This window comes from Calliphora vicina, chromosome 1 (genome assembly GCF_958450345.1).
Source record: "Calliphora vicina chromosome 1, idCalVici1.1, whole genome shotgun sequence".
Taxonomy (NCBI): Eukaryota; Metazoa; Arthropoda; class Insecta; order Diptera; family Calliphoridae; genus Calliphora; species Calliphora vicina.
In genome coordinates, this window is record NC_088780.1 from 149,402,133 (window position 1) to 149,423,807 (window position 21,675).

Sequence of the window (21,675 nt, forward strand, 5' to 3'; positions counted from 1 at the left end):
GTTTTATGCATTTATTCGATGACGAGTGCGATGCTGATGATGCAGATGATGACGATGGCTGTTTGATTGTACGACTATGTTATGAAATTGCTTTTATATGTTACAAGCACTTTCCTCAGTGCACTGTGGGTTTAGTAAATTTATTTTCTATTTTTCTCAACTCTCTATGGTAAATCTCAGTCATAAATTCCACTATCAAAATAAATTTGAAAAAAGGTAGTTTATGCGAATAAAATATGAAACTAAATGGTACAAAATGCAATAAAGTATGTTCTGACTCGAATAAAATATCGGACCATTCGGATAAAAATACAATTATTCGAATCAAAAGATTTTTTAATCGAACAAAATTCAAAATAACTATTGTAATAAAAATGATATTATTCCAATACAAAGTTCATATTATCGAACAAAATATTTGATAACTCGAATAAAAATAGTTTAATCGAATAAACTATTTCATTATATTTCGGTGTATAATAGAAATTTGATTATACGAATACCAAATTATTTGAATCGAAAAAAATAAAGTGCTATTCGATTAATCGAATAAAAAATTTGTTAAATCGAATAAAATCTATGATAACTTGAATAGATTAATCGAAAAAATTATTCATTTAAACGAATAAAATATTCGATGTAGACAGTTTTTCAAATAGTACACGGTTTATAATATAAATGTTATTATTCGAATAAAATATTATAAATTCATGTTTCTTATGACAATATTCGTACTGTATTGCAATTATTCTAATCAAAATGTAGTTTATTAGTTAGTTAGTTCGAATAAAATATTTGAACATTCGGATAAAAATACAATTATTCGAATTCAAAGGTGCCTTAATCGATCAAAATACGTAACTGCTGTAATAAGAATGATATTACTCCAGTACAAAGTTCATATTATCGAACAAAATATTTGATAAATCGAATAAAAAAATGTTTAATCAAATAAATTATTCGACTATATATTTCGGTTTATAATAAAAATTTGATTATTCGAAAAAAAAAATTATGTTAATCGAAAGAAATAAAAGGCTATTCGAATAAAACTTAGATTATTCGAATAAAAAGTTAGTTTAATCGCGTAAAATCTATGATAGCTCGAACAAATTATTAATTTAAAGGAATAAAATATTCGATCGAGTCAGTTTTCAAATAGTACTCGGTTCATAATAAAAATGCTATTATTCGAATAAGATATTGTAATTTCATGATTCTTATGACAACATTCGGACAAATATGCAATTATTCTAATCAAAATGTAGTTTAATAGTTAATTATAAAATGTCTATTTACAGTACTCAAATAACCATTTAATCGAATAAAACTAATGGAATTAATCGAATAAAATAGAGATTATTCGAATGAAATATGTGGTAAATAAAAATATATTTATTTAATCGAATAAAATATTCGATTAATCGATTAAAGTTTTTTGTTTATGGAATAATGTCTATTTACAGTAGTCAAATAACCATTTAATCTAATAAAACTAATGGAATTAATCGAATAAAATAGAGATTATTCGAATGAAGTATGTGATAAATAAAAATTGGGAATTTAGCAAAAAACAATTTTACTAAAATTCTAATTTTGTATTCCCGAATAACCTTTTAACGAAAAATATATTTATTTAATCGAATAAATTATTGGATTAATCGAATAAAATATTTTCGGGTTATAAAATAGTCACTTAATTAAAGTTTTCTGACAGGAAAAATAAAACTCATTTGAAGAGTTTTTTTCTAACGAGAAAAATAAAACTCCTCAAATGAGTTTTATTTTATAACGGCAAAGTAAAACTCCTTTTTTAACCGTATCCAATCCAATCCAAACTTTTATTTTTACGGTGAAAAATAACTCTTTTAGATGAAATTTTTTTTTTAAAATGACTTTTTTGATATCACTTATAACCGTTACGGTCCCTGAATAAAGTCTGAATTAGCTGTTAACCTTTTTTAGAGGCCCCACTGATTTTCAGATACTTTTGGGGTCCATAAAAAAAATCGGTCACCAAAATGGACAAACTGAGTATAGGGTTTTACTACCCTTTGTAGGAGAGTCGAACCTATACAGTCATGATCGTGTGTTTTTTTCACTGTTCACAGTGTTATTAGGGAAAAGAAAGCCTAAATATTTCTCCCAACAAACTTGGACATATTCACTTTGGTAATAGCCATCCATAGTGCCATAATTTCCATTCATTCATGCCTTATGTTCACATCTTTTAACGTTTTACCTCTTTGCTATTGACATTTAAAAGTGAAATGATTTTCATTGACATGCAAGTGCGTTTGTATATTTTATCCATTCTTGCTATTGTTTTCCTAATATTCAGTTATTTTAACTTTTTTTCCATTACAAAATCTTAAGGACTATAGCTTCTATTTTAGGATTTCTTTCATATGCAACCAGTTCCAGAGCTGGCTGCATAATATATGAATGTTTTTTTTTTCCAAATATCAGACATTTTACCAGCCACAACGATTTTCAAATGCATCCATCCTAATGTATTGCATGAGCATGAAAGATGGCTTCATCCTGCAGACGCAGGTACGGAAATGCCAAAGAATAGATGAATGGGAAATGAGAAATAAAAGTAAATGCAATGTAAACTGGCATTTAAAAATGAATAAATAAAATGTTTGCAATTTCTCTTTTCATTTACAGAATACGTGTGTAGTAAGTTGCTGCTAGTAACGAACATTGAAATGAAAGAAAACTATGAAGCACGAATATATTTTCAATGAGGTTAAGTGGAAACACTTAAAAGGGAAAACACACAGTCTCCCACAAGAAAATATAACAATATTTTCATAGGATTTTGTAAATTAAATTCAGTTGAATGATTGAATGAATGAGTGAGTGATTGAGTCAAGGCACACACATATGTTGCATTAAGTATACATTCATACTTTCATCCACTATTGACGCTATTGTGGTTTGTTTAACTTTTATTTAACTTTATGACTTTTTAAACAAGATTTACTTTTGGTTGAAATATTGTAAATAGATTATATTAATTTTAACATTAAAACTCCATAGCTGGTAGATGTAATGTGAATATGACTTCCATTTAAGGAAGTACATAGTCCATTTATGCCTCATAGACAACAATTGTCCGAAATGTCTCATCACTTTTCTGACATATTTTGGGTCATTTGGCAAGTATGTGCTCTTTGTAGTATAGAAAACAGATAATTGGTTACTTTATACATCCCAGGTAATCTAACGTGAATACAGTTGCCACTTATGTGTCTCTAAGTAATCTAGAGGGCAGTCACTTAATTGTGTACTGCATTTTTTATGAGTAATTTCGCAGCAGTTAAGCAAGTACTCAATGTATCCCTTATAGACAGTAATTATCTCTAATGTCTTATCACATGGCTGTCTCCAATTTATATATTTGGGTCATTTGACACGTATGTGCTCTTTGTAGTACAGATAGAAGACAATTGGTTACTTTAGACATCCCTGGTAATCTAGAGTGAAGTCAATTGTTACTTAAGTACCGCTAAGTTATTTAAGATTCAACTGAATATTTAAAAATTGGAAAATATTTTGACGATGAGTTTTATGTTACAGAAATCGATTTTTTTTATCTAAATATATTCCAAATATATGAGTAATAAACCCGTAATAATTATGAAATTATAAAACAACCCTTTTAATATTTGTTATCAATTATTTACAGAAATATGTTATCGATTTTTTTTTTTCGAATGAAAACTTACCCATAACCAAAAAAGTTCCCTCATTATGCTAAATACACTGATATAAACACTGATTAACTCCTTTGTGGTCGATATATTCTTCGTGCATTTCATGTTTGCATTCGAATGAATTTTGGTTCAAGTTATTGTTGCTAATTCCCAATTTATGCACATTTAACCAGCAATATTTGTTCATCTTCTTTTCGATTTTTGTAGCATTTATTACAAATTTATGAATGATAGTTTATGTATTTGTGGTGGAACAGAAAGCAAAAATAATACCAACAAATGTACAAAACATTTGAAAATCATTTGCTTTTGGTTTGCAATTTTTAATGGGAATGCACTTGAATACTGGCATGGAAATGAATACGTCAATAATGATTTGAAAATGGAAATATTCTTGAGAAATTTTGCAAAATGTTTGTTCTTTGTCCGTATAAATACTTATTTACTGAGAAACACTTTAAATTCTTTCTAAGAGTGGATAATGAGCATTTGTTGGAATAATCGCTTAAGTTTTGATTCATATAAATGCTCATTAACTTAGAAACAATTAGAATTTTCCTTAAGAGTGGATAATAAACATTTGTTAGAATGAATCATCGCATAAGTTTTGACAGAATGTTGTAGATTTTTCATTAATATGTAGTTACTTGTATATGTTGAGTAATTTTTTAATGTAAATAGAAAGTAACTAATAACTTCACATATCCCTGGTAGTCTAGCGTAGAGCTAATTACTACTTAAGTGCCCCTAACTTAATATAATCAATTTAAACTTTTAAACTTGGCTGAGAGAAGTGGTTATTCATCAAAAATAGTACATATATTAACAAGTAACAGTGTTATATTCGACTATGCCAAATATTGTATGTTCACTTGGGTATTCATTCGATTAATGATCGTTCGATTAATCGAATAATCGAATAATTTCTTACGAATAATTATTCGAACAATTTAAAAATGGCCATTTTCGAATAACGAATAATTCGAACAATTTTATGTAGAATAATCGAATAAAACGAATAAATGTTCATATATATTTAAATTTATTAAATCGCTTAAAATGTTTCATAATTCCAAATTTAAATAAGTAATAATGACTCACAAAAATTGTATTGTTTCTGAAATTCGACAAATAACTAAAGACAAAGGGACTTTCGATCACTGTAGATGAGTGTTCCGATAGCTCCTTCTAAATATAAATACATATTACTGAAAGAAGTTACAATTCTAAAAACAAATATTTCAAAATTTTTAACTTAGGACTTGAACCAATGAAAATAAAATATTTGTTATTTAGCTGGCGAAATATTAGAAGAATCGCAATTAATAATCAAAATTTTAACTTAGATTAAAGTAGAGTTGAATGTGATGGAGAATGTGATTTTGAAACGGTCGTCGAAAGTGATATTGAGGATGACATTTATAATGATTACATTGAAATAGATGAAGGCCATGATCTTAAAATATATCTATATAAGTGATGTTATTAACCGCGTACGTAAGTGTATTTAATAAATCGAATGATGAACACAAATATTGCAAACTAACGTTTTGTTGCAAGAAAAGCATGGAGTTCGTCTTATATATGATTTTGAACATCTTTGTATAACATGGTAATAAATTTTTTTCGTATTTGTAAATGAGTCAATCATGCACTACCTGACTTCATATTAGCCAAGTTCACTGACAATGATATCAAACTTTGGACAGATTCCCTTTATTGTGTAATTCCCCAAGACCACTTTATTAAGCAAAGATTCGGCAACGTTGATAGAGCTTGAGGGTATAATACAATTTGTTATAAATAATTTAGAAATAGTGAATAATTAATTTACTAAAGAAATAACTAGTTACTCAATTTAAAACCCGAATTAATGAACGACATAAAAAAGTTCTTAATACGTTTATATTGTACTTGAATTCAGGATTATGTCCAACTAGCTCAAATTTTTTAAAGCATAGCTCCAAAACGGAAACTAAAGGGTTTGCTAGTCAATTGTTTTGTAGATTGTTTTCATCAGAATATTTCTGATGGAAATTTAATGATGAACTTTATCAATACTTGAATTGTTAACTTAACGTTATTTTTTGTTTTTCTCTAACAATAAAATGTTAAAAAACCGACATCAAAACTTCATTCTTTACTTTTTTAAAAAAAATTTAATTATTCGAATAATTTGATTAATTTTAAACGTGTGATCGAATTTTTCGAACAAGTCAAAAGCTCTTATTCGTTTTATTCGAACAAGAGAAAAACCGAATAATTCGAATACTCTAATGTTCACCATCAATATGTGACAATTATGGACCGATCGTAACAAAAGCTGGTAGAAATATTTAGGTTCATATAAAACTGGTTTATATACAATTTCATTACGATATTAATTACACTGTCCAACAAATTCAGATTTTTTGATTGGAACAGAAAGCGACCATATAATTCTGAAAGGGCATGTTGAGCGGATTATTTTTGTGGAATAAACTTATCGTCCAGCTGGTCTGAATTTTTTTTATCAGTGGATCAAAGTTTTAATTTTTTGGTAGAAACAAATGTTGTAAGTTAATGTCTGAGAGAATTCTTATTGTCAGAGATATATTGTTGAATTTTGTGGGGATCATTTTTGTATCTCTATATCTTCTATTTAGGGGTCAATTTGACACTTTTTTCGAGAAAATCAAAAACTGATCTTTCAAAAGTACATTTAAGGATTAAAATACGAAAATGTTTGCGGAAAATTTAAGTGGGAGTCACCGAAGTTATAAAAGTTGTAAATAAAGCGCTTTACGCTTAATTAGCATAATTAGACTACATCTCGGGTCTCACGTTTTTTTTTAAATATGGTTTCGGCTGCAATAGTGTGTATACGTTTTTTCTGACTCACTTTTTATTATCACAGGAAAATATGGTGAAATTAATATACCACAATCTTGTTGAACAACAAGCAACATTGTCGCTCTTTCGCTATATTTGTTCAATTTTATCTAGGTGTCGCCCATATGTTGTCGAACATTTTCGACCGAATTGTATTCGTCATTGCGGTCATCGTCAATAAATGACTCATTAGTTATATGTATCAATATTGAGATAAGCGACACTGTAGCTCCTGAGGTCTGGTAAATTTTTTTGTGAAAATACCGTCTATGATTTGCAATAGATGTGGCTCATAGTTTATTACAGTAAATTCATTCGTCTGCAGCTAGATTGCAATTTTTTGTCAAATTTCCATATCTTTATTACGCTGAGTGTATTTGTGTTTCCATAATCTTTGCACATTGTATTCAATTTGTTTTTACATTTTCAAGAGTACATGATTAAATTCTACACAAATTTATATGCGAATTGGTGAAATTGAATGTACTACTTGTATTACAATCACAATATCTATAGGTATATGTGGGTGTAAATTGGTAAATGAAAATATACCCAGCAGTTAATATATCACTTTTAAATAGTGATTGTCACTAATGTCTAATCACTTGGCTAACTCTGTTTGCTATATTTGTGGTCATTTGACACGTATGTGCTCTTTGTAGTGCAGGCAGAAGTCAATTGGTTACGTTATACATCCCTGGTAATCTAGCGTGAGGACAATTGTAACTTAAGTGTCTCTAAGTAATTTCGAGTGTAGCCACTTTAAAAGTTTTGTGAGTAATTTGTGCAAACCGGTTTTATACAAATTGTGTTGATATAATTCTCATACAGTTTATTTTTATTTTTGCTTCAGTATACTGACATCCCATGTAACGTAGCGTGAAGTCAATAGTCACTTCAGAGTCTCTTAGTAACCTATAGTGAAGTTACGTTAAGAGATACTGCACTTTAGAAAGTAGTAATTTTTCCCAACAGAAGCAATCTATTGGAGACTTGTTGGAGGAAGGTTTTTTTACAAGTAATTGTTTATTGGACTGTCTGTGATATGTAGTTTTAGCTGACTATTTGAGTTCAATTAGCAACCGTTCATATTTAAATAACTAGTTATGTAGCTGATCAAGTAACCAATGAGGTATCTAGTATCCGACGCTGTGTAACCAGTATGTGAATCCAATGCGTTGACTACTGTGGACCAGCTATCATACAGTCTTATTGTAATGAAAAACATACATTTCAGGTAATCTAACGTGAAGTCAATTGTCACTTAAGTGTCTCTAAGCAATCTAGAGTGTAGTCACTTTTTAAACGTTTTAATTCGTACAAACTGGTTTTATACAAATTGTGTTGATATAATTTTCATAAAGATTTTTTGTTTGCTTCAGTATACAGACATCCCATGCAACCTAGAGTTATGTCAATTGTCAATTTAGTATCTGTAAGATCCCTTTTACACTAGGCAATTTAGTTGCGCAAGTCTCTTGTGTTTGTTTGTTTGTTTGTTTGTTGTCAGAGGTAATGTCGGGTTAAGGAGAAGAAAATTTTACATGCTGCTTTGTTGTTGGGCAAGATACTTGCGTAACTAAATTGCCTAGTGTGAAAGGGGTCTAAGTAACCTATAGTGTAGTCACTTTAAAGGTTTATTTTGTACTTCACTTCAGAACGTTGTTATTTTAGCCACAAAAGTAATTTATTGCACAGTTGTCGGAGGAAGATTGGTTTACAAGCAATCGCTTATTGGACTGTCAATGAGATGTATTTTTAAATGACTATTTGAGGTCAATTAGCTTCCGCTTGCACCCGATTAGCTACATAACGTACCGTACTTGCTACCAGTTAGGTAGCTAGTAAGGTAACTGACTGTCGGTAGCCGGTATGTGAATCGAATTTGTTGACTACTTTGGACCAGATCCAATAGGTAAAATTGAACCCTACATGTGTTAAAATTACTAAATAGCTAGTTATGTAACTAGTTATCACCCTAAATGATAGATAAATTCACTAGTTCGGGACAGCCTCCTAGAACGACTGGGTATGCCCACTGTACGCATTCATACATTTTCTATTTATGTTTATTAAATATTGTATGAATATTACTGGTTCATATTTCTACATATTCATTTGCATTTTATAATTACCTATCGACTGATATACAGCATAAATGCAATATACTCGCTGTTGAAAAGTACACATCCAAACTATTCCACAAATCGCATAGGAATGGACTGAAAAGCCAACTGTAAAGAGATAGAGAGAAAGAAAAATAGAATGTTATTTAAAAAAATAAAAAAAATATTTATCAATTTTCTAAATTGCATGAATGATGATGAACATGATAAAAGTGCAGCTGAATAAGTTTTTGTTTTATGTTGCACATTTGGTTTCGATAACGAAGTTTGTGGCAAGAGTCTAAACAAGCAATTGTAGTTAAAACATAAAGGTATGTATATGGGAAATTATTTGTTGTTGAATTAAACTTCCTCACTCATATATTCAGATATTTCCATGATATTTGTTTTCATAAAAGTTTTTAAATCAAATTGTTATGAATATTTTTAAAATATCAGTTTTGTAACCAAGAGAAAAGTTTAAAAAATACAGCTATATGCCAGGATTTTTGTTTTCAGCTATAGTAACATAACTTAGTAATTAGTTAGTATAACCACTATTGGGATGAAATGTTAATAATATAAAATATTTGTCTTCATTTTCTAAACCTCGCTATCCCATATTTAAATATTAATTTTCCTTTTCATTCCCTCTATTTATGTTTACTTGCTTACTAATTAGTTAATTACTAACCTTTTTTATATTATTATTTACAAAATTCCTGATTCTCTAAAACTTTGCTGCTGTGATGGATTTTCATTAGCATGATTATGTTGCAGTGAGTTTTATTTACCGTAAATATCAACAACTTTTACTCTACAACCTCTGTTGTTTTCCCCATGTAATTTTCAGTTTGCATGATGAAGACTTTATTTATGAAAAGGTAAACTTTTGCATTTTTTATGCAATATTTTTTTATATTTTCATTTTCTAATCATTATGCATTTGTAAATATTCCTTGATGTAAATTTCGGTATTTATAGAGCCCTTTGTAACAAATGTTTGGCTTATTTTGACCCAAATGCATAACGTATGCGGAATGAAAGTGCAACAAAAATTTGACACTGCACAAAAAAAAGTATATGAGCTATTTGTGTTTTGGGACTTACTTTGAATTACGTTATGTTTTGCCTTAATACTTAAACCCCCATTGAAAATCTCAAAATGTTAACAAAAAAAGGACTACCTTGAAAAAACATTTGTAATTTTTTTCCATATTTTATCAATTATCATCGGGAACTAAAATATGGAAGTTATTAGACCCAACCTGTCTAACTCCAGAAACTCTTACCTTAAGGTTTCTATAGGTTTCTGTCACTTTGTTGGAACAGGTAGTCCATCACCGAAATCAACATAAAAATATTGATTCCATTGTAAAAAATTTTTGGCTTATTTTGCCCCTACTGCATATTGCATATTGCTTGCCATGCCAATAACTTTTTGGGAAAATTTTCTGCTTTTCGGTTCTAAACTTTTCCACAACATTCCCTCGAGCATCAGCAACATAAAAATATTGACCCGAAAGCTGCGAAAAATTGTCCATACGTACGTTTCGTCATCCATTATGCAGCAGGTATATTTTTGGTATAAAATTTGACTTCAATTTCCGTGCTCTGTCTTTGGCCTCTAAATTTTTAGGAGAGTTTCTGTCATGAACTTTTGGAGCCTTGTATGTTTTTAAACCTGCATTGGCTTTAAATTTTCATACCAAATAGTCCGAGTACTGAGCTAACTAACCTGAGCTAACCTTCCTACCGGAAGTGTTGGTACCTCTTTTGAAAATGCTTTCTATTTATTGGCTTTAGCAACATCAGGTGGATCATTCCTTCTACATGAACCATGTTTTGTATCAACGTACAAGTTCTCCCGATACTGTTTAATAACATTGGAATCAGCTAGACAGCTTTCATAAATGTCACTCATCTTAATCAGGTTTGGCTCTGCACAAGTTGTCTTCCAAGCGGGTTGGGAAGGTTTTTCAGTTTAACAATATATTTCTCACGGACTTTTTTGAACTCTTCCTTTACCAATGTTACTTCCAACTGCCTGTGGATTTTTTCATTTCTTATTTACCATGGTTCACAAGTCATTGGTCCCTCTGTAGAAGATTAATACTTGTGTTGCTAGCCATTCCCCATAATTGAATTCCATATGTCCAAATTGATTTTTAAACGGTCTTTTAAAGGACGACTTTATATTCAAGGCTTAATTTTGATTGATCACTGATTAACCAATGAAAGCTAGATGCTACACAGAGAAAACAGATTCGTAATAGCAACCGAATTTGGTGCTAATCGAATGATTCGGTTGTACATATACAATTTTTGGTTCTATCAACAGAAAGTCAGTTGACAAAGAAGAATTTCGCTTGAAGCAACCAAACTTTTATTACCCCTTCTAAAATTTGGTAGCTACAACTGTAAAATTCGGTCACTAAGGTAGAATCATTCAATTGGCAACAAATTCGGTTGCTATCACGAATCTGTTGTCTCTGTGTAGGTGATATAAACAAACTGAGGTATATTAATGTTGTGAACAATTTCCTCTCCTTAGAGCGAACGTAACATGCTTACTTTTCAACTCATTCACCCATATTTGCCAGTTTTTCAATCATATCTCCACATGTACAAAGATAATTTTCTAGTTGACTAGGTGCAATGAGTGGATCCTCGTGTGAGCTAATAATGGTTGTATATTACCATATGTAGAATTTCTCAATTTATCGCACGTAGGTAAGTCAGAGGTATAAAATAATATATTGTAGGTCCTAGTACACTTCCCTGTGAAACGCTACCTGTTAGTTATCCTGTATTCGATCGACACATAGTCATTGTACTTCACTCTGAAAAGTCTATAAGACTGCAGTATTTTATGAGCACATAGTGGCCAAAACAAATGTTCATTAGATTTTGTTGATGTTCTAATGTCGCGTTCTTGTACCTAAATCATCGCTTGTTATTAGTACTGCGCGATCATTAAAATCAAAAAAAGTTATTGCTTATTATCAAAGTGTGTCTCGTTCGCTATCGTAAGTGTTTTTTTAAAGGACATTTCACTGATTAAAGATATCCGAACATCCAAATGTTTTGTAGAAAATACATTTTCAATCTTTGGAACAATACTTATGAACAGTTACGGTCATTATCTAGAAGCTTTTGAGACCACCATAAGATGATGTAGCATTTCAGTATACATTGATAGTGCAACATTAGTCCAGGTTACTGTTCTACTAAATAAACTTGATTGTATAAAAAGGGTTAAGGATTTCAACTAATTTATATGCAAGCAAATTTCAAAAACATTCTGAAGTATACAACAAAAAAAAACAATATAAACGTTTAAACTTTCAAACGAACAAGGCAGAAGAAAAAATGGAAAACTAAACTTTAAGTAGACCAACCTTGTAAAACTTGGGCAATTCGCCCGAATTGTTATAAGTTGCAAAGCAGATAGGTAACATTAAACCTTTATTCCAACTTATACACGTACAAGTTGCAGTACTTAGTTACCAAAACAATAATAATTGTAGTCGCATTACCATTTTATAATAGACCAGAGGACAACACAATTTTTCTTAACCTTTATACCTGACACTATAGACGCAATTAAGTTTAAACATTAATTCATATTAACTCTAAATAGGTCTTAGATGGTAAATAATTATAAACATGGGTATACTTTTAAATTAAGCTGGATATTTTTGTAATAAATAGCTGAAATATTTATTGTATGCTTTATAAAGGGGCTAATTACTTATGTATTAAAAGGGGTAATACATATTTAACTTTAATATTTAGTTAAAACCTTTTATCTGTGCAGCAACATTGTCTCTTTTGAGTCGATTTAAAAAATAAAAGTCTTATTTATTTTTATAACTCAAACGTTATTGAAAATATTTTTAATACAATTTTGTTTAATTAGTTCAAAAACAGGCTTATGTTACCTCGAGTTAATAGTATTTTTTTATGTTTTTACTTTTTTAAAAGCTGAATATTTTAACTCAAAGGAAACTACAAAAACTTGAGAATACATATTTTTCATGGCCAAGATTTTTTTCAATGCAAATTTTTTTTATTTTTTTTTTACTTTGTGAAAAGTTTGTGTGTGTTTTTTTTTAAGGATACAAAAGTACATTTTCCAACACATTCATACATAACTACACTTGAATGTTACTAACATCATCACATCAACATCATCATCATAATCCTCCTCGTCATCAACAGCATCTTCATCACTACTCAGAGTAACGACAACAACGACTGAAATACACTTTCTTTCTCTGTTTGACAGAAACAAAGCCAACGACATAAAAACACAAAATTACAAAAGGACCTTTAAATGCAATTCAAATGTAAGAGAGAGAGAGAGAAACAAAAAAAAACTGCTTCAAATGACGACTGCTTTTGTTTGATTGAGTGTTTTAGAATGTGTTTAAGACTGTAAATGATGATTGTTGCTGCAGTTGCCTGGGTGTTTGGTTTTTTCTACCTTTTTTTTCTCTGCTTTTTTTGTCTCATTTATTGTTTGTGTAAGTTTTTCAGTGTTTTACTAACGTACTTCAACAAAAACGTATAAAAAATTGTTTTTATTGGTTTACAGAGAATTTTGCATACCCACCAGAATAGAATGCTCAAAGATTGTATGGTTTAAAAAAACTTCAAATTAACTCCCCTTGTAATTGCTATATTAAAAAACCTCAATCGCTTAGCAGTGCTGCATCGGTACTCCAAACTAAAATGGTATTCAACTCTCATGTATGGGCCACTGCTTCGGAGTCTATTTCGGGGTTAACGAAGGTTAATGATTTCTCGAAGCAAAATTTTACACAGATCAGTTGTATTTATGTAAAAATCATACTACTAGCCATAGCTCCCACATTATTGTCATACCATGACGGCATGGTGTAGTGGTTAAAGTGCTTGCCTACAAAACCAAGGTTCGATCCCTGTCATATGAGGAAAAAATTTTCATCATGGTTTTCGAGTTTTTAAAATTAACCCCCCTCTAAACAATCCACCCAAGAAGATCCCTGACCACCCCTCCCCCTGAAAAAGAGGATAACATCATGATAAAGGTCAGGCAGACCGACACCCCCTGGGAAAAAGTTAGGAATCAAAGAATTAAATTAGCAAGGTTCCCCACCACTACACCAAATACACAGAGGGCGTTGTTTCTAGGCAACTACAGATGGCAGCACCGTTATCCTAGATCAGCTACAGCAGACCAATCATCTACTTAGTTGGAACAAAAACCTATTAACGAAACTGACACAAGGCAACATCCTACATTAATCCTTGGACCCGCTACAGCAGACCAATCACCTACTTAGCAGGAACAACAACCGTTTAACGAAACTGATACAAAAATAACAACAGTCTGGTTATAATGGCAACATCGTACATGAAGACGCACGATACTCCAATAACAAGGAGTGCAGTCTTACATGGGAAATATGCGAAAAAACAACTGCTTACAAATCGTATAAGATGGAAAATGCTTTGTGGAAGCCAAATGCTCCCAAGAGGGGTAATAGAGAAAAAAAATAACTTTATAACGATACGGCCTATAGGTTTGGACTTAGGGGTAAAATGTTTCCGAAAATATTATTTGATGATCACAAATGTTTCGGTTCAAAATGCACAAAATCGAAATGTTCAAAATGCACAAAATACAAGGAGATCTAGAAAACCGAAAATTGCTAAACTTTCTTTGGATCACAAGAATATTTTTCTGCACTTGCTTAGAGGCTCGAGCTGTCAAATTCACTATGTTACGAATACTACAACAGAAGTAAAAGCAACGAAAGCAACAGACAGACTTCGACAGTACACATAAACAAATTGCATGTAATTTTTGGAAATGCTGCACGTGTTGTAGAATCGTTCTCATCTTATAATGAAGTCGCCTTAAGGACAAAATGAATTTTTCATTCTCAGGGATTCAATTCAGGATCGATTGAGAGAGGCTTCAAATAGAATGAGAGAGATTCAATCCTCTCATTATATTTGAAGCCTTTCTCAAATAAACGAATCAAGTTTTATGAAAGGTTTGATATGTTTATTACGAGCTTGAAGTTTTAGAAGAAAAAAGCATGTCAGTATATCACTTGATGGACATTTATATGGAAATGATTGTAGATTTTGTTTCAGAATCTATTAATTGCAAATATTTTCTTATGATAGACATCGTACCAAAGAATAACAAGAAGGGAGCCTCTCAATTTTTTCTCTCTTCTCACATACAAGTAGCATGTAATTTAACTTTTTCTTGAAAATTGCAATAAAATTAAAATTAAAGTAACCGAAACATGTATATTTTGCACAAATTTTTGCACTTTTAAAATCTTTCCAGGTCAAACATACATTCAAAATTTTGAAACTTGTTTGAATTTTTTAATTCAATTTTAAAAAAATAGTTTTTTTGTTGACATTGGAAAAAATTTGCAAAAAAAAATATGATTATTTTCTCCTTCTGGATTGCAGAAGGAGAGAAAAAAAAACATTTTCAATAGGCAATAATTGTGTTATATATTTGACCTTCTATCCAAACCACAACCATTTTAACATATTCTTTTGATTGTTTTCTAAAAAAAAATAATTTGTTGATGCAAAAGCTTTGATTTTTAGAGATTTTATTCAATTGATGACAGAACTAGTTCTAGAAACATTATAAAGAAGGGCTGACAGTTAGTTCCGTCTTCGATCATTGATTAGATAACGTACCAAGTTTAAAATTTCTATTAAAAATTACACTCAGCTACAAAAAACACTTTTTGTCAGAACTTGAAAAGCGACCTAATGGAGGTTGTAGGCCTAGGTGAGGACATACTAAACCCGTGTTCAAAGATTTTGAAACACCATCAAAATTTTGATTTATTTTGAAAAAACTGTTTTAGGGTAGGTCGTAGTACTTTAGTACCTCTACCTCATACATTTTTAGACCGATTTCAAACTTTTAAACCATTATGCATAGGAAAAGAATTAGACTTTCATAAAATGTATGCACAAAATCTATATTCCAAGAAATTGTATAAGTTTTTATAAATAGTTTCACTTTCTTTTTTATTTTTTTTGTAATTTTTCAAACTCAACAATAGGTATTTTTATTTTTTTTTTCTATGAAACCATATTTTTTGCACAGAAATTATGTAAATATGAACGAGACATTAGTTGCCAAAATCGGCTTATACTTGCAAAAGTTATTAAACTTTTTCGAAAAAAGTTCGACAAAATTTACCTTGTAATTTAAAAAATGTACAAATATTTTCTTTTAGATATTCTTAACAAAAACAAAACTTATAACTTACAAATGTATGAAAATATGCACGTCAGTTGAAAGCGTAATCAGTTTTCTTTTAAAACCCGTTAAAGCATTTAAAGTCGGACAAAAACTGACTGAGTTACAGACCGATAAGTTGACGAACATCACTGAAAACGGTTTTTTCAGAACAACTTCTGAATTTGAGGGTGTTTCTGAAATGTTTTGACACAATCTGTAATGTACTCAGTAAGACCTATGACCCACGATAGGTCGTTTTCCAAGTTTTTTTCCATTGTAGCACCGTGTTATTGGTCACAAATCTACAACGAGTACAGGCTATATCATCAATGCGTTTTAGAATTATTTGTGAAACTAATACTGTTTTTTCTTGGTCTACTAATGAGTACCCAACACAATGACTGAATAAATATAGCCTTTACATTTTGGTAGCAAATATGAAAGCTGAAAAAAAGTATTCTTGTCCTGCCAGTAAACAAATGTATGAATACATTTATCTCATATTTTTTTTGCAGTTTTTTATTTTGTTGTCTTTATACCTTGTACTTTACTTGCATTGTAACTTAGACATTGAGTACAGTGTATAACAAAGAAATTAATGGCATACCTTGACAATACAGTAAGGGACAAAATAGTGTGCTCACACACTTGGGCAGGAATTATTACAATATATACATATGTATGTCATAAAAACAGTAAAAATTATATAGCCTTCGCTTATACGTTCACACCTTTAAAGTATTATTTTGAGTTTTTTTTTCATATTTTTTTTAAACTTTTTTTTTATAACACGAAATCTGCATAAAAATAGCTGTCAATAGTCCATGCATATGAAATTAGTTTTCTGTCATGGATTTTTATAGTTTCTAGGTACATAAATTCTATACGGTTGCTTGTGTTTCATGCATGGTGCATTTATGTACGTTCGTTCACTTATTTTTCAATTGTTTACTGCATGCTGCCTGCCACTGTGTGGTGGCAACATATACAGTAGTACTACTACTATTTACATGTTTATGGATATATGTTTGTATGAATACATTATTGTTTGTAAAATATATAGATATTTTTAAAAACCTTTATTTTAACACGTATCTATCTATATACGTATGGGGGATTTCATGTTAGAGGTGGTACAAATTTGACATTGGCCCAAATTGCTGTTTCTTCTTGTCAGCGTCTTTTTGGTAGAACGTGGGGATTAAAACCGAAGATGATTTACTAGTCCTTTATTACGATAATTAGGCCAATAATTACATATGCTGCATTGGCATGGTGCGAGAGCATTACTTGACAAGGTATATCGCCTCATCTGTGTCTCCACTACTGGGTCCATGAGGACCTGTCCCACTCATGCTCTGGGTGCAATCCTACACATACCACCCTTAGACTTATTGGTAATGGTGGAGGCCTATAGGAGTGCATCCAGACTATCGGGAATATCCCGTATAATGCCAGGAGATCTGGTTGGGCAGATGCGCATTCTAGGCATCTTTGAAAATGATCCTAGTATTGCAATATCGGACTATATGTCATCAACTCTGGCGTTAAATAGGAATTTTTGGGTCCTTATACCAGAAAGGGACGACTGGTTAAATCAGCCATGGTGGCAAAATAATGTCGATCAAGTATGATTTACTGATGGTTCCAAACAGGCTAATGGTGACACTTGGGCTGGTATCTATGGTCCCAATTTTCAAAGGGGTATCCAAGTAGGTACATTCCCATCAACATTTCAGGCGGAGATTTACGTCATCCTTATATGCTCCAATGAATGCTTAAGAAGGAGATTAAGGAACCATAGAATATTTGTTATGTCTGATAGTCAGGCTGCTTTTAGAGCACTATCATCATACATCATAGTGAGGTCTGGTGTTGTTATGGACTGCTGGACATCCTTGAATGAACTCGGCGCACACAATGAACTTACATTATGCTGGGTACCTGGCCATGAAGGTCACGCTGCCAATGAACCCGCTGATTGTCTTGGCAAAAGGGGCGCTCGACGCTCGTTTGTAGGTCCTGAACCGTTCTTTGGCATCCCACGTGGTTATACTATGGAAGGTATTCGTTCTTGGGTTGAATCGGAATTTGCCCAATTTTGGGATAATTTACCAGGACTAAGACAGTCCAAACGATTCATAACCCTATATAGACATAGATCCTAGTCGTTGCTTTCGCTCGGAAATGGTGATTTGAGGATACTTACTGGATTATCCACCGAGACAATGTGTTTAAAAATATCACCAATTTATGTTAGGTAACGTTGAGAATAAACAGTGCAGGTTTTGTGGACTACATGCCGAAACTTCTGAACATGTTCTATGCGACTGATTAATGCTGGCAATATGCAGAACTAAATGGCTCAGAAGGGCCTTAATGGCCCCGGGGGACATAATTGATCTCTCACCAAATAGAATACTTGGATTTATACGTAGCCTAAAACTCTTAGGATGAAAAATTTAAGGCTGCACTAAAGATTCTTTGGGTAGCAGTGCGTAGAGCCTCACTAATAATAATAAATAATAAGCTTTCAAAGTCAAAAATTGTATGTCTTGAGTTACAAAACATTTATTTTGATAGATATCCCACTCGCATACCACTAAGCTACCAAAAAGGTCTTCAAGGAAAAGATCTAAGCTTCTTTTGAGAAAAAATGGTCCGTTTTTAAAAAAAGTCAACAAAGTTGACTTGGGAAACATTTTGCTAAGAACAATAGGTAATAAGTTACATGAATGAGAATGTCAAATTTTAACCTCCTCTAACTCAGAGAGTTCTTGACCGATCTTGTTAAAAAATTGTTTTTCAATTACTATCCAATAGAAGTAACCTTGATACAAATTCCATCTCGATTCGAAGACATCGATTTCAAAATTTGGTTCACTAGGCATGAAATCCCCCATATATAAAAATATCTACTTCCATAATTCACATGTCTACTACAAAGAAACTTTGAAATATGAATGAATAAATTCATTCGTTCATACATTCATTTGTAACATTTTCAACTTTTACATTTCTGTTGCTTGATTGCTGATGTGAAAGTTTTTTCTGATTAACAACATTTCTTGAGTTGTCTTTTAATAGAATTTTTTGCAGCTCTTTTTTGAATTGTCAACATTAGTTGAATGATGACATAACTCGACAAATGACAGATAATTTTTGTAGTTTGATTTGTACTTTTCTGCATATGCTATTAAATATTGATCGAGAGATAACTGTCAGTTACACTGTGACACAAAATGCAAAGTAAGTATTTAAACACACTATAGTAAGTACATTTATTATTGGGTATAACTCCAAATATATAGAATGCTACAAAATGTTTGTTATTTAGCGAGTACTTTCTGGAAGGTTCTTTAGGAATGTTTTATGTCGCTCAGTATTATAGATAAAAAAGAGGGAAATAAATCTATAACTACTAAACGGTTAGTCCGATTTGAATAAAATTTGCACAAAGAGGAAGTTTTGTCAAGTTAAAGATTTGAATTTGGACCTTATGTTTGTGTTCCGATTTCAAAAAAAAAAATACATATATAGAATCTCCTCCTCGAATCTCCGCCGTAGCTATAAATCATCTATTATAGCTTTGGAGATATTCGCATTTGAAAATTGATTTTTTAAAATTTTTACCCACTCTACACCATCCTACATGTCTGACTCCAAAGTGTTAGCATTCCAATGATCTATATATATTTTCGCATTCTTAATTTTATTATTTCCGGCAACCTTTTCCTTAAAGCTGTCCCAAAATGCAGCGTTATATTCAAATTGTTTCTATAGGTATTCAAAAATTAGTTTAAAAAATGTTTCGCAACAGCTAATTTCCACAATTATCTCTTTCCTTTTGTATTTTTTCACGTTTGTGTTGTCATATTTTTAATCATAATTTTGTTGAGTGATTCTACCTTTGCATTTACATGCAGATTTCTTCACAAATTTATTTTAATTTTTTTAGGGTGGCACTTATTTTTCAGGTTTGCGATTTGAAATGCTGCAAATGTATAAAATTGATCTCGGTCATCTACAAATTTTATTCTGAAAAGTTTGGCAAAATCGTGTTATGCGTCAAAGTAGTAATATTTTCCCTAAATTTTGAAAAATTTAATTTTGAAAAAAAAAGGTATTACAAAATTATTTTTGCATTTAATTTTACCCTTAAAATATAAACAATTTGTGACAACAATAATCGATTATAATTTGATATCAAAACAAATTATAAAATTTTATTGATTTTAGATTATAAACGAAATTTCAAAAAATTTTAAAAATTGTTTTCGATTTTAATCAACATTATCAAGGCGTATTAACAAGGTGAGTGCATAAAATCAGCTGTTTCTTAATTCGATGTGGTTTTATGTATACTATATGTCAAACTTTGTTTATGTTTACATTTGTTATTGTAAATAACATAGTAATATTTTAATTCGCCTTGATTTTGACATTTACCGTACATTTTAACAAAAACAAATTGCCTGTTGTTTTTGCATTGTTGTATTTGTTGCCGGGACGCACTCACCTTGTTAATACGCCTTGAATATATAAATATGTTAGAGTTGGAACCTATTTGAAATTGTCGGATTTCGAGAAAATTTAGTTTTTGTATTTTCAAATATTTAATTTCAAATTATTTTTTCGGATTCCTAATTTACGATTTAGTAATTTTAATATTAATGTTAGATCTCTGCACTAAAATAAGAGATCGTATATGAATCCCGGCCAACCAACCGAAGCCAAATATCTTCGGCGCTAAGGTAATGCTATGCATTTGGTGAGACGGAAAGGGTCATATATATTATAAGCTGCTGAAATCTGGCCAATCCATCACAGAGAACCTGTACCGATCGCAACTGATTCGTTTGAAGCGAATATTGGCCGAAAAACGCCCAGAACATTAAACCGTAATATTCCACCATGATAACTCTAGGTCACATTATGCAATACCTGTTAAAATCCATTTAGAATAAAATGCACGCAGAGAAAAAATATAGTTGTACATGTTTACTGTAACCATATCAATATTGTTACAAGTTTTTTAACAATATTATAGTCACAGTAACTATTTACATGATTGTGGTAACCATAATATGGTTAATTTACGATTCACATGATTGTATGATCATACTATTGTAACAGTAAACAAGTATATGTTTGTGACAACCATATTTATGATGAATAATTTTATCATAATATGTTGTTCTCAGATTATGATATCCATAAGCCATGAGCAACATAACATAGTAAGTCCTTTATCATTGAAAGTGGTTGTCATTGTCCCATTTTATCGAGCATCTTCTTATACCCTACACCACCATAGTGGGGAGGGTATTATGCGTTTGTGCAGATGTGTGTAACGCCCAAAATATTGTTCTAACACCCACCTTATAGTATACCGATCGACTTAGAATCACTTTCTGAGTCGATTAAACGATGTCCGTCCGTCTGGCTGGCTGTCCATGTAAACCTTGTGAGCAGAGTACAGGTCGCAATTTTGAAGATATTTCGATAAAATTTGGTACATATAATTTTTTCGGTCCTAGGACAAAGCCTATTGAAACTGGCTGAAATCGGTGCATTACTTCACATAGCCCCCATACAAATGTCCTCTCGAAATTGGATTTTATCGGTCATAAATGTTTAATTTATATATGTATCTACACAAATTGCGCTCCAAATCAGTTTTATATATACAAAA

At 31.1% G+C, this 21,675-nt stretch overlaps 1 protein-coding gene across 1 annotated transcript in view; it reads right to left on the reverse strand.

Moving 5' to 3' along the window:
• Octbeta2R (Octopamine beta2 receptor) overlaps positions 1–21,675 on the reverse strand; it is a 300,943-nt gene that overhangs the window by 10,153 nt on the left and 269,115 nt on the right. The window contains exon 4 of the mRNA XM_065516130.1: positions 8,732–8,830. Within this exon, the coding sequence (XP_065372202.1) occupies positions 8,732–8,830 (99 nt within the window). The remainder of the gene's footprint in view (positions 1–8,731; positions 8,831–21,675) is intronic.